This window comes from Falco biarmicus, chromosome 8 (genome assembly GCF_023638135.1).
Source record: "Falco biarmicus isolate bFalBia1 chromosome 8, bFalBia1.pri, whole genome shotgun sequence".
NCBI classification, from domain to species: domain Eukaryota; kingdom Metazoa; phylum Chordata; class Aves; order Falconiformes; family Falconidae; genus Falco; species Falco biarmicus.
Window position 1 is genome coordinate 18665178 of NC_079295.1, and position 19303 is coordinate 18684480.

The window sequence follows — 19303 nt, forward strand, 5'->3', positions numbered from 1 at the left end:
AAACCGTGTAGCACATGTCCCAGGAACTCCTTTTGCAGTTACAGTAGGTAAAATACCAGCCACAGGCTTATAAAACTACACTTTAATATGAATAGATCCCTGATTACCAGTTAAAAACCATTGTTTGGTTGCCTTTTTTTCTGAAGCAGGATTTTCACATGAAAGCATTTAAGGGCTGTTTTTATAAGATGATCACTTATTTAATAATTTAACACATTTCAATTTAGTTCTTTCCGATACTTCCACAAATATTTGTAAATGTTCAGAGTATCAGGAAGTCCAATAAAAAGGCAAAAAGGGAGTATATTACCTCAGCTATCTGAGATGAAAGGAAAGGCTGCCAGAGCTTTCTGCTTACTCTAGAAGGTGCTGGAAAAATCGAAGCTGGTTACATATAGACTTTGAACTGAAATCATGTGAAATGCGGCAGTTCAGTCTGACGATAATTCATATTACTCTGTACTAACAACAAAAAAAGTGCCTCTGTACATATTTACTCAATCAAAACACATTAACAGAACTTAAAAGGTTCTAAAGGAAAGGAAAAGCTAAGGAAATTCTTACATTAAACTTGCCCGTTCAGTCTTGATATAGATTTATCCTGTATTTTTCTTGTAACGGTTTGACAGGATACTATTTTTTCAAGCTCAGCTGGCACTGTTTATTCAAAATGTGTTTGTATTTCTCTTGCTTTGTATGTAGTCATAGATCATACTCAGTCTGATCCTAGCACTGATTTTGATAACAAATAGTTTAATTTGATATGTTTACATGCTATTCCTGTTACTCTAAACCCTATAATCCACCATAAATGCTGTAGCAACTGTTTGTATCATCCTCATGCCACAGGTCAGAGAACAGGAATGCAACTATATTAACATAGTGATGCTCAGAAAACTTTCACTAATTTTGCTTATCCAAGTGAAGAAACCCAAGACCTTTCTGCCACCTGTCCGGTACTAGGCACTTTTGTACTTGGCACACAAATGTACTTATGAACTTCCAGCATTTCTGCAGCCCTAGCATGCTCTCGTTTTGGGCAACCAATAAATTAAAGTGCTGTGCATACATTATGCCTGAGTCAGCACCTGAACAAATAAATATTGCCTATCTTCAAGTTGCACAGATGAAAAACCTTGCTTACACACAGGTTTCAAGGCTACCTCCAGGAAGTGCCAGGGCTGTAACCCTCTGTACACTTTTGCACAGAGCCACATAATGAAAGTGATAAGGCACCCCACCTGCCTTCACTACACCGGATACTTCACAGAAGAACAAAAGGACTTTTCTAGCCCTGTCTTAGCCCACCTTTATACATTACTTGAACGAGGTCACACTTGAACCTCATCATGACTCAGGCACCTTTTAAAAAACAAATTAAAAAACATGACCACCACCCCACCCCAGATCGCCAAGTATCCATCTGTGATGACCTTTGTGCTTAAGTGAGCCCCCCTGAATCGTATACAAACTTGGTGTCAGAGACAAAATTATTCCTCCAGTTTCCCCATTTTCTCGATCATGAGAACACACTTTGTTTGTGTTAATCCTTCTCTCTCTAATTATATACCCTCTGACCCTTGTAAATAAACAAATAAATCAATCAAGGCTCTTGCTGGCAGAAGCTTCATTTGCCAATTCATCTGCAGAGTAGGTTCATCTGTAAGCGGGGAGGTGGAATTCTGTGTACGAAAACATATGAAGTGATGTAAAGATACAATGCTCTACTTTTACATTTTTTAAAATTGCTTTTACTGTCCCTATAACTCTAGCTTAACTCTACTCTCTGCTCCTAACTACCATGTTCTGTTCTGCTTCTGTCTGAGTTGTCCATCCCCAGCAGACTGGAGGTATCCGTAAGTTTGCCTAAGGACATCACAAGCCTCAACATGGGGAGCAGTTTCATGGTAGCTTACTCAGCTCTGTGTTCTGCGGTTTCTTTGCTAGATCTTCAACTGGAGTGAATATCAAGATAGTTTAATTCATATGGAAGATGAGTTTGGTTTCTTCAGAATTGGTCTTAGCCATGGAGTAGTAACAGAGCAGGCAAGCATTAGCTACATATAGCTGAGAATTTTGATGGTAAGATACTGTATTTTTTCCTTACATCATATTTATATATGAACCTGGAAAGTATTTAATAGTAAAATCTAGAGGAGAGTACTGCTTTCTGTAGAACCTTTGAGGATGTAAAATACTTTTTGTAGTTATTAAGTAACTCCACAATAATTTTTGTTTTATTATTAGTTATCCTACAGTAGTTATCCCTGCAGGAATGTTGGATACCTGTAATTATGGTGTGTCCAAAGATGCATTTATAGGCTGACCCAAGGTGCATGCAAGCTAGAGGCTTTTCCAGGGAATGGAAAATGTGGAATTATCTCAGTAATTTCAGTCCACAAATCTAGAAACATCTGCAGATTATTTTGATGTTTTTGTAATCTACATGAACTGATCTGATTTTAATTTTTTTCTGTCACAGTCAACCATATCATAAAATTAGTATGATTAACCAGTCAGTGGAGGGGAGAAGAGAAGTCTTAAGTATTAACTGACTGTATAATCTGAGTTGGTGTTTTGCTTGAAGGGTTAAGCCTACATAATTAGTACCAAATTCTGCTGGCAATTTAATACCTTCTTAGTGTACAAAAAAGGTGCTGTCCGTTCGTAGACGACTTTGATTAAGTGCCCTTGAACTGTATTGCATTTACCTACAGATCTTTACAAAAGAACAAGTGCAAGAATTTAACAACTAAAACCCACCAAAATAAAATGCTACTGAAAAAATTGCCTGCTGAATTCCAAAGCTCCAGCAGATGGCATGATACTTCCCTGGAAAGCAAGGATTTGTGCAATATAGACACTTAAATTTCAGGCAGTAACAAAAACAACAATTTATGGGACCAAATATGGTCCCTATCACATATATGCTTTTTCTTTTTTTTCTCTGCCTAAGTGGTTCTAGCAACATTTGACTCTGCTCCCCCTGCCCCAAGGTGGAGTTTGTCTAGAGACATATCCCGTTGTATAAGCAAAAACAGTCAGTTTAAAATCATGATTTACTATCACTTCGGAGCTCCTGAGTATGAAGACAGTACCACTACCATGTTGAACTCCTGGTCTAGCAATTTGCAGGGGTACTGGGGTCATTTGGCATAACGCTAACAGCAGTCGCAGCTGTTACCAAAGCATTATGGTATTTACAGACTATTGTGGGAAGAAAAGTAAGTTAAAGCAAGATGAAGGTTTTCAGCACTTCGCTTCAGCAGAGATAGTTCCATGTTGGATTTCTTTACTGTATTGTTTAAGTGCAGTGAAAATTTTAAATCAGTTCACAAATGCTATTTTAATTATACAGTATAGGGGAACAATTAAATTAGCTATGGCAATATTTTAATTTTGTGGAGACTTACTTTATTAAGCTTTCAATTTGGTAAACAGTAAAATAATGTAGTCACTTCCTGTGTTTCTGGAACTTGATTGGTTCCTTATGGAAACCTCTCTGTGCAGTAGGATAAACAGACCATATCAAAATTAGAGAACTCAGAAATTCAAAGAGGCAACTCATCGGAAGCCTAGTCCTAAAATCTTTTAAGTTCCCCACATTCAATGTTTTACTTCTTGTGGAACCAGACCCTTTTGAATATTCCACTACTGTCTTTAGTCTCATGAGAAAATGTTAATAAAAGCCCCTAGAGGTAAGTATTTTAATGGACTTTTATGTTTTATTTATATGAGACTTCTGTGTGTGAGCAGTTTCTTCACCAATTAGAATGGATTTGAAAAAAAAAATTAAAAGGTGCTGGAAACACCGTTGTCCTTTTCTATACAGATCTCTAAAACATACCATTAAGGCTATTCTAAATTATTTTCAAGGTCACTTTTAACGGTCTGTTTGGAAGACACATACACATGCTCACTATTACTATGTTTCCTATATAATAGTCCAGGCTTACAGCTCAAGTAAACTCTGTTGGAACCTCCTTCTGTTCTGTCACAGAACAGACTGCAATAATACATATTCATAGTCTGTGCTACAGTACACATAAAAGGTAGATCTCCTGCCAGGAAGTGCTGTATTATAACATGACACTTGCCCAGCAATCAAAGTATTAAAAGCTGCACTGTACTACTGTAAGCGTTACACTAATGAACAGATACAGGACGTGGAGTTCAACTGGCTTCTCTATGGCTTTTGGTTGACATCATCCCCCTTTCACCTTTATACAAGCAACATCTGTTGATTTGATGAAAAGGGAATGTGTTGCACAGTTGGCTCCTTTGTACCACTTCACTGCCTTCTCACTAGAGCCATGTTAATGATGAAAAGGAAACACAAAAGAGATTAAGGAGCATACATTCTGGTGATCGTTTTATAGGCTCTTCCACAGACTTACCTTTCAGGTTTCAGACCTTTGTTCACGGATGTGCAGACTACTTAACATATGCATCATGTGTTCATCTTCAAATAATAATGATATTAAATGACTATCACTGGCTAAAGCACATGAAATATCTCAGCTTTTGACTCTTTGCAATTGCCTTAATATTACTGGCAGTATTTTTGGCAGATGGATGTGTTAGCTGTGAAGCATTTACTAATAAGAAATCGAGAAATTTGCTGAGACAGTGTGTTTGCATTTAAACTTACTATCTATAAGAAGCAGGCACATCTCTTAGCCAAAAGAAGTGGTCGTTTGTTACATAAACATTACTGCATACAATGATGCTACTTTCATCATCTAGCATTATTACTTTGTGAAGACAAATCTGGAAACAAACAAGGTCAGTGTGACCTAAAGTAGATTTAATGCTGCCTTCCCTTTGGATGATGCCACCTGAAAAACTAAATCATTTTTTCCAGCGTCTGTGAGTGGATGTATGTGTGTTAGAGGACAGCTTTGTGGGCTTGTGCATCCACTTGTGTGAGGATGCGGAACTGTGGCTGCTGCTGCTGTGCCACTATGTCTGAAGAAAGATTGCAAAACAAAGGATTTGTCTACTGTGATACAACTCACATGCTGATTCTGTCTGATGGGCACTGGTACAGTTACCTCTATACAATACTTCCTTCAGTAGTAGACACATCTCATTCCTTGCTTCTCCTGTTTTAATCTGAGCAGCAGGCTTGAACTGAATTTCTTTTTGGCATCGCCACTAGCTGTTCTCTAATACTGGGCGATTAATCTCAGTCTGTGAAACCTACTGTACATGTGGCTGTGGTAATATATCACTTCCCTGAGCATGATACTGCTAAGAACTGTCTAGTATCATAAAGTACTCTCAGATCTTTGGATACAGAGTATTTATAAACAGACAAAATGAAGTAGGTGTTTGCAGGTCATGCAAGAATTCAGTATCCTCTTTCATAATCACCTCCTCTATGCTTATTCAGGCTATTCCTTCTCACCCTACAAGAATACTTCCTCATTTCTACATGTGTAGGCATAAAATAAGAAGATATTTGAGCAGTTTCGAAATACTAAATATTTTAACAGACAGCTGACAAAAAATTATTGTCACCAAACATAAAAAGCAGCCTGAGTAATATTGTATTACTAGATTGGCTGATGAGCATTTAAGTGAAATCAGCTCTTGAACTAGAATTAAGAATGGGTGTGCTGTTGTGCTAGATCACCTCAATTTTTTTGACTGCAAAACATAATGCCAGGCCCTCAAATCTAACCTACTTAAAGAGGAACTTAAAAGACAATCTACACATTATATTTTATCAGTTAAAAAAATAACTCAATGTCCTTACCAGAACTTGTAATCCACTTGCAGTCCAGGAAGTGTAACCTTTTGGAAATGTTTAATTATGCTTTTTTCCTCAACTGACTGGTCAAAAAATCTGCTGAAGAAACCTGGGGTAGTCGCGACATTTGAGCTTGTAATTAGTTTCATTTCTTTGCTGAGGGAAATATAGCCAGACAGCCATCAGTGAGAAAAGCAACTACATATTTGATTTCACTTAGGAACTTTTCCATGTGATTACAAATGTAACCTAATGTAATCTAATCACAGGTAAAAAACATCTTCACACCAGATTCATGTCTGTAACATACATTTATGCATACTTTATTATCTCATTCTGAATTCTTTTTTAAATTTACTATTATTAATAAGCACTTGGGATATAGATATGGGATGAACAACCTGTCTCTTAGTTACTCTGCCTAAGTAACTAAGTTACATCTTAGACAAAACTTTCGGAGACAAAACCCAGTCTAAATATAAGACATTTCATTTACTGGCCTTGAGTAAAATTAGAGTCACCACTCAGATAAAATGGAATACCTCCTCAGCTAGCCCTCAGTACTTCATTAGTGCTGAATGATGTTTCAGCTTCATTCCTTTTTATCTGATTTAGCAATGATTACTTACTCAAAAGATAATATTCAGGTGCAGGAAGAGTCAACATTGCACACTTGTGTTTTTTAACATTTACACCAACTTAAATATTTAATAAGCTAATAAGGACTTAGAGAACCATGTGGCTTGATATGTTGGTTGGGCAAAAATGCTGTGTATCATCACATCAGAACAGATTTTTGTACCGGCAGTGAAACTTGGAACAGCTTTCTGTGGGCAACTCCTTTAGCTGAGTCAGGATGAAATCTTGTCAATAGCTTCCCACACTGTCTCACTTCACCACAGCACAGCGCCTACTTGTTTGTGGTTATGAAGTAGTATCATCTGTCTCTTGGTTAGATGAAATTCAAATATAAAATTTACTTCCATGCTTAAGTAATAGTTTTAATGCCAAATTAGATGTCAGATTAGTAGTGCGGCTTTACTGGCCTCTTGCATCTATTCCCAAAGGTTTGTTGTGTTGGGTTTTTTAAACAATTAAGTAATGACATAACGCTTTTTCACTCTTCACTTATGCACAGTAATTTGGCTAAGCAACAGTAATCAAAAAGTGTTAATTTGTTTTGCAAAGCATTTAGAGGTAAAGTACAGATCCCAAGCATACAAATGTGCAACCACAGCTGAATTTCACTCGTAGAATTGTCTAACAGGGAATAAGCTCCCAGTACACAACCTAGTACAGAGCATCAGTTTGGATGAGATCAGATGTGTACTCTGACACAAGAAAGCAAGCATTGCTATTCATGTTTTCCCTTCCTTTGCTGTTGCTTCCACTCAGGCAATATTCCAGACTGTTTGAACACTTGTTCTTTTTACAATGCCAAAAACCAGCAAAAAACTTAATTTCTCCTCCAAACCAAATTCTTGTTTTCTATTATGCTTTCATTCTAAATAAAATGTAATTAAGGGCTGAACAACTGACAAGAACAAATAATGGAAAAATCCCATGTACTGTTATTTTTCCAAGATGCCGGAAGGGGTGGGTGTCAAATAATAATATTTTTTTTCCATTTCCACACCTCTTTTTTCAATTCTATTAGAGAACATCAGGAACCATTTTCCCTACACCTTCTCAAAAAACTTAAGAAACATACTGCAAGCTCTCTTTAATCATAAAGAGCAAGCTGAAGTGAAAAAAAAGCAAAAGGCTCTTACCAGCTGTAGCATGAAGATAAAACAGGGAACTGCCAAAAATAAAATTATCTTCCTTGAGACTGCAGTTGGTAGCTCCTGCCAGATTTAAAGAAACTGCACAGAAAATCACATGGGAAAAGTTTTATAAAAATAATCCTGCAGCTGGAAAAGGTTAGAAAGGAAGAGGATGATGCTAGTGAGAAGCCGCTGTTTCAAAGCTATTGCTGCCACTATCACCCACCTCTCCAAAATCAATCTGTACAACATATATTAAGAATTTTATGATTAATAGTCAATTCACTTAACTAGTTACAAACTGTTCATTCAAGAACCATACTCTAAAGTGTTCCTTACATTAATAAATCAGAACACAGATGACAGCAGTTTAAACAGTGTACATTGAGATTTATTAGAACAAGCACTAATAGCAGCAGTGTACAGAGTGATGGAGACAATGTACTGTATGCACTGAACAATAATAATTTTACAATTGCACTTCTTCAGAGATCTATTAGAAAATGCTTTTCAGTAAACAGTTTCCCAAATCTAGCATTGTTTGGATTTGCCTCTGAGGAAAAAAATACAAAAAATATGCTTTTTTTTTTTGGTAAGGCATTAGCAACATTCATTGGCAGGCTAAACAAGTCATTTGTACATGCATTATCCAATTACATTGCAACAGGTAAAAGAACATCATGTTTCCTCAAAAACTAGAATTGTGTGTGTGTTTTTTAGACACAATATCCTGGTAAATCCAGCTCAGCCTGAAGGAAACAGATGACATCTTTTGTTACATTTTAGAGCACAACACAAATTATAGCATAGCCAAGTTCACCTTTATTTTCTACCAGAAGCTGTAGGATCTCCCTCAGTTGGAGTTGGTATTATGGGTATTGTGTATACCACATCCATCACTGGAATAAAGTCTTAATTAAATTATTTTCTTTTGTTTACTATACCCCCCCAGCTGCCACCTCCCTGAATCATGTGGCCAAAAGATGCTTGACTGTAATCAACATTAACTACTGTATGAGCCTGTTTTTTATTGCATGAGAGGTAGTCAGCATGAGGCCTCATCTGCATTCTGTACTACTACAACAGTATGTTCAAAACCAACTCACAAGTGCAAAGACACAGAATAACTGTTGCAGCTGCATTGTGTGGGAACTTAAAACTGGTTGTCTTACTGCTCCTTCCTGGCTAGGTTCAATCTCTGAAGCAGCCAGAGAACTTGATATGCCAAAAAAAAAGCAATTCTATTTATGTGCTATAGCCCAGAAGGAGAGAGTGGAGACACTTTCTCACATTCATGCTTTTCTAGGCTGAGATTAGGAGCATGCTTTTGGTTAGCCACCCCCCTTCTTTGCAAATCAGAAAAAAGGATTCTTACAGTTAAGCTTGCCAGAGTGAGACATAATATGATGAATTGTCATTGAGTTAATCTCCTGTTCATTCTTCCAAACATCATACATAATTGAGCTTTGCAGACACACAAAGTTAACTGGGTTTTAAATACTAAAAGCCCCAGAATAAGGTCCCAAAATGTGAGTCAAAGGAAAGTCAAATATATTGCTCAGATGGGCAAGCAGTCAAACCAGCTGTATTTCACACATTTATCTTCCACAAGACAGTGCACACATTCAAAATTAAGCTTAAGTGTAACTAGTTGAATACCTAGGCTTGACTGTACATTAGGCCTACAGCTGAAATACATTTGGGCAGCTAGATCATCCACTCACCTGGAAGTTCAGAGTTCAATGGAGTACCAACAGCAGCTCAGCCTCATCTGCATAGGTGGTCATTTGTTTAAGCATGTAGGATTTTAAATTCATGTACTATAAAGCCTGGTGTAAACAGGAACATAGTTTTGATTTCTTAGGAATGTCACCGTTCAGCCTTTTTATTTGAACTTTAGTACCTACATCTTTTAAACTGAATTCAATGACGGTCTGCAATGTTTATGCTAAGTACCTATTGATGCCTGTGCAAGATCAGAGTCCAAGCAGATGAAACCGAAAAGAAATCTGATATGCATTGCTGATTACCTCTTGCATGTGAAATTAAAGTCTATAGATTTGGAATATACAAATTATATCCTACCTGTGTTATTCCTCAGTTGTTGACGCACAGTAACTGTAAGCAATAAAATTGTTTTTACAGGCACAGTTACAGCCAATATTTGGAGTCAGAATTAATAAGATGTAAAGAAAAATCATCCTGAAAGATATTCCAGACTTGTGAATAGTCAAGCACAAATGAATGCATTTGCAGGAAAGCAATCAAGATCAATCAAAAATTTTTTTTAGATGTTGAATTACTGAATGTACTATGAAGGACCAAACTTGCACATTTAAAGTTTGCAATACTTTAAGTAGTTTATACAATTTTCAAAACAAATATTTTCAAATCAATTTTCTATTGAGTTATTTAGAAATTATGGTACTGACTTTTTTTCCCAGTATCATTTTCTTCTTCATCTCATTGGGGAAGTCCACAGTGAACTTCTGAGCATTAAATCAAGGGTGCTGCAGATGAGGTTTAGTACTACAGTGATCAAAAAGAATGCCTTCTGCAACATTTGGGTAGCTGGATACATAAATGCTTCTTATTTTCTTTCTTTCCCTTAAGTAATTGTTTTCTGTTGCTTTCAAACAACAGAAAAAATTGTCTGGTGCATCTAGGAACAGAGACCCTTTCTAGTTACACTCTGTTATTTCCCTCTGAAACAGACACTGTCTACCCAGTATTCAAAAGTCGCACTGGCTCTATACGTTAGACTTCTAGAAAGCAACTATTTGACTTTAAAATTTATCTTCAAAACTGTGAAACAAGTTTCTGTATACCTTTCTAGCGAACATAACAGCATAATCACAGTGGAAAGACTCTGAGGACCTCTTTTTACAAGTATGCTACATAAAGAGATGTACAAGAAATCAGATTTGGGGTCCTTCTGTAGAATGAGCACAGGGATATGGGCAATCAGCAAAGAATGCTCTTTTAGCTATTTAGGTTTTGACATTTTGGCCTGCTAAGGATATGGTGCAGGGCTGTTTCCCATCTGAAACTAAAGGCTGTTAAAAGCAAAGAAGCTCAGTAAGGCAATGTAAAATAGACAACTAATCTAAACCTTACCCTTTTAATGGCATTCTCAGAGCCTGAGCAAGGTATAAATACTAAAGCTTACTACATTTCATACATGTGCGTATGTGATCTGATCTCACAAAAAATGTGTGACATTATTCCCAATTCATATTAACTTTGTGCAAAAATGAGACAAAATGCAGAATTCTTTGCTCTTGAAATACTGAGAATTCATAATTCACCAGACAGTTAATTATACAAAGGAAAGTAGATAAAGACCCAAAGCAGAGTCTTGCTACTGGTTACAACAAAAAAACCCAAAAACCTAATATCCTAATACAGAACTATCATAATGATCTCTCTGGACACCATGGTAGTTTAATTTTATGATGGCTTTCTACGTGCTAAATAAAGTATCCTCTTCAGACATCTAGCAGCAACAGATAAAGAACAAGAAGTTTGCTATGCATTTTGGTGAAGGAAATATTTCTGACATCAGATGCTAGCAGCTTGATTTCTTACTTATTATATAGTAAATAACATAGAGATAAATCAATATACAAAGAAGAATCCCATCCAGAAAAGCCCACTGATACTTCTTTTTGGTCTAAGGATGAAATTTTAGTGATTAAGCACTGTAGGTCCACTCTGCTCTGAGAGCTGGAGATTTAGCAAGATCTGAGCATTAGGTGCAAGCCAGAAGCCCTCATGTCCGTGGAGTTCCAAACATTGTTTAATTTTTAAAACTCAGACTTCATATGTAATTAATTCTTAGTGAGGAATGAATGTTTGAAAATAATTAGTTTAGAAATAATTATAAAGGAATGAAAGCAATGCTTTTGCTAATCAGAGCAAAAGCTTAACTAAGTTAGAAGTTGCTGTCTCTGCATTTATGCCTCCATACCAAAATACACTCATCAGCATTTATTTCTCAGTTCTTAGCAAGGTCTTGTTTGAGACTTAGCTGAAAATAAAATTTACTGTGATCTGGATTTTTATAGTGTATTTCAACCCCTAAAGAATACCAGTAGCACTTATTTCAAGAACTAAATAGACCTAATTTCTAACCTCAAATTGGAACAATAATTCTCAATGTTGACTTCAAGATAGGTGACAAAGCAAGTTTAATATATTTATGTATAATTTTATTATTGGTGATCCAATCTGAAAATATTGTCTAAAATATTAAGCAAATACAAAGATAATTGAAGATCTCATCTGTATTTGTTGAACAGTTAAAGAAGTTATCTTGAATTTTCCTTTGCCTGGAAAATACTGAGGATTAAACATATTAATTTTGTTAACATTACTGTAATAGTCCTTGTTCAGGTGAATTTAACAAAGGAAGACAGAGCATTGTATTGAGCACATGACTACTAGAAAAGAAATCTGAGTTTGCAATCTTGACTCACACTGATTGTCCCCAGTGAACCTGACAAATCAACCCCTGGGCCACAAGTGCAATCATAAATAGTAATGCAACTTCAGAAAAAGATGTTCCATGTGTGGATACACTGACTGGCACAATGAGTGAGTTACTCAATGGAGAATAGTTCTGGCTGAATATTCATCACTCTGTGTGCTGCTCTTGTATAGCACTTACGTCATTTTGATGCTCAAGGTATAAAAGATGTCACCCACTTCTGATTATTTGAAGCAATCTCCTCACCTATTCCCTTTTTGCATCTCTAATGTTATGGACCAGCAGCATTCTGCACTAACATAACATCCCTCTTTCATTAATGGAGATCGTTAAAAGCAGCAGTCAATGGGGAAATACATTTTACTGTTTCATAGGAGACAACATCTGGATCGTTGCTCCAGGAGTACAAATAAGTAGCTTTACCATACTTCAATGAATTATTCATAGGTCAAGACAATATATTACACACTGCTGACTATATATTCATGGTTTCCTTATTCATAAAATACGTAACTTTTTTTGTCCACATTACCAACACACCTTCAGCCAAATGCTGGCTACAGTCATTTTTATTTATAAAAGAAATATAACCTTCCCTTTACCTTCAGAAGTAATTCTGAGGAAATATCACCAGTCTTCCCTTTTTTCATGCTGTCATGGATCAGTGGAAAGAAAAATGGTATTAAGATAACTTGCCTGAAACGGCTTCAGCAGCTCTGCTGACATTTTAATTCATAAAAGTTAGAAAACTTTCTATTTTGTTACACCTGTGCCACTGACAGAGTGGCTGACTGTTTTACTGTCGTCCATTGTAGTCTCTCCCTCCCTTTTCTGAGGTTTGTCAAAGATAGCAAAGAATGGGAAAAAAATTAAAGATGAGTTTGTAATACCACAAAACTTGACAAAGGAGGACATGAGTATATAAAACACATACAAGTATATTTCTATCACTTTTAAAAACTGCAAGATACCATATAAAAATCCTTTTATAAAGAGGCATTTCAGTTTAGTGGAAGAAAGACATAGCTTACACCAAAGCTAATGAATGAAGGTGGTTTACATTCCCTAGTTTAAAAAGCAAATAACATATTTGCTTTTGTAAGTAGACTCCTTAAAATATATAATACAAACATAAAATAAATTGCTGTAAATAAGCCATTTCTCTGAGCTTACTGAAATTTGCAACTTTCTTGTGGGTGCCATTCACTGTTCTAATGGAGTTCTGTGAGACAGCCTCCCCAGGAGTAATTAAACCTTTATTAACATTAGTCTAGATTCTTCTGTTAAAAACAAAAAGAGGAAAAAAAATAAACCCACAAAAGGCCTTTCTCCATGAAACAACCAAAATTATAATAAAAATCACAAGGGATGGTAAAGTAGAAAATTATATTACTTTTTATACTAAATATACTTCTGCAATTTTGAGCACATTAACAAAAAAACGTAGTTGCCACCATATCCCTTCCTACCTCAAGTTCTATCAATATAAGCTGTAAGAAAAGAGCAAATACAGGTTTTGTAAAATGTTGATGACTGCTGCTTAATGACATACATGAAGAAGACCCAAGATAGTATTTGCAGCTCCACTAGCTGCCCAGGTAAGTGGTTACGACACTTTTAGCTTTCTCCCAGGTCTTTGTATAACACAAGGTGACCAGTGAGGCCATTCCAGTGTTTCTTACACATTTCTGTCAATATTAACATTTTTCCCACAGCTGGACCAAACTCTCTAACTTAACACCTCCTGTCATTTCAGCATGTGAACACCAATACCCTTTCCTTTCAGGTGGATTTAATCTGAAAACTCCTTTACTTCCATTACGCAGCTCCAGCATTAGTCATGACGTCTACACTACAGTTAATTCCTCAGATTATGACTGCAGCCAACAGCACATTAAACAGCTAGTGTTTATCTCTGCACCAGGCAATATTCAAAACCCTATAAAACAAGGAGACCACACAAATCTTCCCTATACAATCAGAGCTCAGCTAATCAAAGCAAGTTCTGCAAAACTCAGAGAGAATTGGCATATTCAGCCCTCTTGGTTATTTTGTGCAAGTGCAAGTGAACCTCTCCTCCCTTCCAGGGTATTCCTAGATTTGGATTTTTGAGAAAAACTCTACAAGCAAGACTGCATTGTGCTGGGCTCCACTCTGTCTGGTTTGATGGTGAGAAAATCCCATGATACCCATGGGAAACAGAGGGCATGGCCCACATACTAGCTCCTCACCAGGAGCCCATCAGCACAGGATCGGTGCTGGCTTCTAGTATGCTTTAAGGTTTGTGCAACTTGCTTCCATAAAGCTCTGACAGTGTTCAGTAAGGAATTTAAGGGCAGTATCTTTCAAAATTGTGTCATGTATATGTACTGCAATACTTGACACATGCCTAGCATGTGCTATTTAAATAAACCCCACAAATGCCATACAAACCAGAAGTTCAAAATAAGACCAAAAAAAAAGGTAACATTATTTGTGAGATGAAAAGAGTGTTATAGTAGGGAGTTCACTTTTAAAACCAAACACAAAAAAAGTTTATTTCATGCAATTTACATCTGTCTAAAATTAGAATAAGTGTATAGATGACTTTTTAATCACAGTGATACTGTACAAAAATCAACTCATATGCAAATTTTATCTCCCAGTGAGATAACAATTTCTAATATGCCAAAAAATCTACCACCTTATTAATACAGATCTAGAAGTGGAATTAAGCTATTTAAGTCTTTAGAAGACATTACATTTGATGAAAATAGCTATTATGACCCTATTATATCTGCAGTATCAAAACAGGGAACAAATTAATGTACACTTTTGAAATATTAATGGAAAGTACAGTTCACTATTGTGAAACTAAAGCATAAGGATTGTGTATTTTATACAGAAGTGTTTTAGAGAAAACACAGGAAAAAGCAAAGGACATGTCTTTGTAGGGAAAGTTAGAACAAATTTTTTAAAGGTTTTAAATGTCAAATTCTTTGCACTAATTTTCATCACATACCAAACCTATAGCAGTTAAATCTACTGAGTTGATAAGTATTTTTCATGCTTTCCAAGAGGAAATACTGCCTAGATGAATGAGGTGGGCTGAAAACTGCCCGAATCCCCAGGCTTGAAGGGCGCTGATCAATAGCTTACACCCCACTGGCAGCCAGCAATGAGGACTGCCCTGCAGGGGTCAATTTTGTGGCCCATGTCAATCAGTGTCTCACCATTGACCTGGGCAAGGACAGAGACCATATATTAACAAGTTTGCAGATGACATTAAGTTAAGAGGACAAGATGGCATGCCAAATGGCAGAGTTTTAATCTGAAAGGACATCGCTCTGCTTGAGGACTGGGCCAGAAGATGCTTCATGAGGTTCCACAGAAGTGCAAAGGTCTGCACCTGTGGCAGAAAAAGCCCACGTGCTGGGAAGAGACGGCCAAGCAGCAGCCCTGCTGAAAAGCAGCAGGCACTTACAATGCATGCCAGCGTGCAAAGGAGTTCCCATCGCAACATGGGAAACACCATTCTGTGCTACACTGGCAGGGAATGTGGAAAGCCTGTAATCCCCTGTGACTCGGTGCCGGTAAAATTTCACAGGTTGTCTAAAAATTATAATTTGGATAGAAGCCCCCAGACCTATCCTCTGTTAACTCATTCTCCTTAGAAACAGCACAAAATATGCCACAATGTCCCCCAAGGCTATAGGAAAAATTTAATAAAAGATTTTGCACAGAATCCAGATAATTCTGCACTATAATTGCTTTATGGTACATCTGCTAGCACTTTTCAATTTCTGCTAAAGACTGCAAATATTTTGTGATGCATTGTTTTCTGTTTCTTTACTTACTAATTAACTAATTTAACATTCAGTAGGCTTTAAAACTGCCTTCAATAGAAAGGTTTAGTGTATCATAGACTTTTAAAATTTCTAAAAATATTGGGTTTTTTTCAGTGAGTGTCCAATCAGCAATTGTAAAAAATAATTAAATCAGTGATAGCATCTTTAGTGTTCACCAGGTTTCAGTTTGCACTGTAAGTAGTTGCATTCACAAAGCATTAGCAGAACACTGTAAAATTAAAGACCTTATTTCTGTATTTAAATTAAAAGCCAATTTTCAAAAAAAATTTGAGGACATGCAGTTTCTGTCCCTCACATGTACTTGCAGTCATACACACACAATGCTTTCTAATATCACGGTGAACTGCACAAAAGACTGGAGCATGAGGTGGGCAAATGTTTAATAATGTTGTTTCTAAGGAAAGTGACACAGAATAATTGCTGTTTTGCACACAATGTGCCAATTTGATTCATACTGCAATGTCATTAAAGCAAGTATGATGAAGTTAACCAAGTATGATTAAAAAACAAATTTTGATATATTTCCATTTTCTTATAATAACAATTGCAGAACAAAAAAAAAATCAGGGTAAGTTAAACTAGGGAAGAAAAATACAGCATTCTTTGAATAACTCAAAATTTGCTTTGGAAGAAATCCTGTTAATCTGCACACAGGTTTTTTTATACCAAATATTCATAAGCAATCCATGAGCATTCAGAATTCTTAACAAGTCTACTTAATATTTTCTATAGGTTTTCATAGATCTTCCTGATAACAGAACTGTGTGAAGAAATCTGAATTCAATAGTAGCTAGTTGCTCTGCCAGTTGCTTTGTCATACAAACAAGGGGGAGAACTAAATGCATATTAAATAAAGTAATCTCAGTTCTGTAGGGACCTGATTGCAAAAGGAAGAAGAAGGTGGAGAACTAGGTATGTGTGGTAATCTACTGAGAACTGTTCAAGCAGCTCTGCTGGCAGGATCACATACCTATTTCATCATTTTTTTAGGTCTCAGTACTGGAATCAACCTCAAACAGAAAAATTCAAGTGCGCTATGTATGCCATGTACGTATTGAAAAAAATACAGTGTACATGCATGAAATCTAACCTATCATCAGTGCCTGGATCTCTAATACACGCATAAACGGAAGACTAGATCATACCATATGGAATGCAGTTTTTACCTAATAAAATTATTTTTTCCTTTCATTAAAATCTGCTCTCCTACTGTTTAATGTTTCAGAGATTTTCAAATAGAAAGTGCCAAGCCTTCTCCCACATATATTAACTGAGACTTAACAACACCTAAGAGACTTGTTCTTAACCAAAAATATAGAATCACTTTATGAAAAACTGTAAAATATAATTTTGCACAAAAGCTATTCTGGCAACACAAGAAGTAGTTGTTAGCTACAACGCATGGGAGCCTCTGCCATACTATCAAATATAAATTTAGATTAAAAAAGTGGATGAGGAAAAAACAGAGCCAGTAAAGTAAACCTTGTGGCAGAAAATAGTTGCATTTACAGTACTATTCAGTTTCTGGAGAGAAGCCAGTGAGACCTTCCCATGAAATCTTTCTGTGTTTTCAACACTGTTGCAAAGCTTCAGGGAATTCTAGTTGTATAAACAGTTATGGGGAAATGAGATTCACTGTGAGACTATGTCCAGCCATGGTAAAAGTGATGATTGCATCTTGGCATCAGTCATTTAAATTATGAACTTTCTGACTAGCAATTTATATGCATTTATCAAAATTGTCTCAAATTCAACCATTTAGCAGTTTCTTTTCAGTCTGATTACACAGTCAGCTTCCCAAAGGTAAAGCATGTACAGTTGATCTCATTCCTCTGAAATATAGTTAGATGTTTCGTTGTCTTTTGATTTTAAATAATGCAGGTTCTCCAATATTTATATCATGATAAAATTCTAGTGTTTTAAAAATCTGCCCTTCACACAAGCCTAAGCATACATATTTTAAAATTACTTACTGTACATCTTCATATTTTGTTTAAGGCATGAACAATGGCATATGAGTGGGAACAGCTTCCAGAAAAGCATATCTTTTTGACAAGGGCTAGTCCAAGCACATCACACCAAAGGACTAACCTGAAGCCAGAAATGACAGTGTTGTGACCCAAAAGTTTTTAACAAAAATAGGTTGAAACAAAATGGATTTTTTTTCTCTTTTTCATCCTTTTTTTTTTTTCCTCTTAATTTAAATTACATTACTTTTAATGTCTGTTTAAAGCACCGGTTGCAGTTCTGTGTTTACCGCCTCTTCCGAGTGACTTTGGATAACTCATCTGCTTCTTTTGCTCTGAATTTTCAGTGTATGAAACTTTAAAAGGTTTCTGGTTTGTTTGTGGTTTTTTTTTTTCTTTCTTTCTTTCTTTCTTTTTTTAATGGCTGCTGCAAAATTAAAAAGATCCAGAAGTGGTCAGGGGCCTGGTCTAATGCACTTTCAAAAGTCCGTTATAAAGATGAATATAAATGCGAGTGATAGGTTTTTCCATAGACCCACAAACCACGCTTAGCTATAAGAAACATATTGTGCATAGTTATTTTTTTCTTCAGAGTGATATGTTTACTAGATCTACATTCTCAGTCTACCAGAGTACGGGAATTTCTACTTTACTAAAGCCAGGATCCTTTCGTAGTTCCCAGTAGGTGTCATTGGTAACCCAGGCTTCTCTTTGATTAGCATCAATAACTTTTCTGTAGAAAGAAAAAAGAAAACAAAAAAAAGAAAAAAAGAGGAAAAAAAAGTTCTGACCATAGATCTCTGTTCTTATACAATATGAAATCAAATTCCATAACACTCTGATCTAATCCAATACTAAATCTGATTTCATATTTCTAATGGACACAAGAACCATCAGGGTTTTAAAAATCAAAATCAACCTCTAGCTGTGTCAAAAGTGGAAGGTTTTGAAAACAGCCAAGATTGCAGATCTGTTGTCTGATCTGTGTAAGCAGGTCTTAGAGCCATATAAAGCCTCTTTGGCCATTACAGATTCTGATGATGTGCAGTGGATCAATCATGAGATCTAGCTTGACGAATGCAAGCCTTTTATCATTTAATCATTTGTCTCCTCTGTATTTTGCTCATCTTCTACTACAAAACTGCATCAAGCATGTCCAGTGTTTTCACTTTTGATTCCTCATGCTAAGCATGAGGCTATCTGATATGACTATCACTTGTTTCAGAAAAATGCTTAATTAAAAACAAAAACAAAGACCCTCCACATTATTTATATAGACATTTTATAGAGAGTTATATATGTATGATGTTGTTATTCAGATCACTATTTATTACTTTGTTTATGCAATGACTTAAAACAATAATATAGTTAAATCTTAGAACCTAATATGCTTCTATTCCACTTCAGAATTCAAAAAACATTGGCCAAGGGGTGCAGCAGGATTGTACAGCTGTTGCCCATTGTGGGAAAATAATGTT

General features: G+C 36.1%; 1 protein-coding gene across 4 annotated transcripts in view; it reads right to left on the bottom strand.

Annotated features, from left to right (window-relative positions):
* Positions 1-7890: 7890 nt before the first annotated feature.
* OSBPL6 (oxysterol binding protein like 6) overlaps positions 7891-19303 on the bottom strand; it is a 108778-nt gene continuing 97365 nt past the window's right edge. For all 4 annotated transcript variants that reach the window (XM_056349799.1, XM_056349798.1, XM_056349796.1 and 1 more), the window contains one exon: positions 7891-18558. In XM_056349799.1, coding sequence (XP_056205774.1) covers positions 18450-18558 — 109 coding nt within the window. In that variant the 3' untranslated portion in view covers positions 7891-18449. The remainder of the gene's footprint in view (positions 18559-19303) is intronic.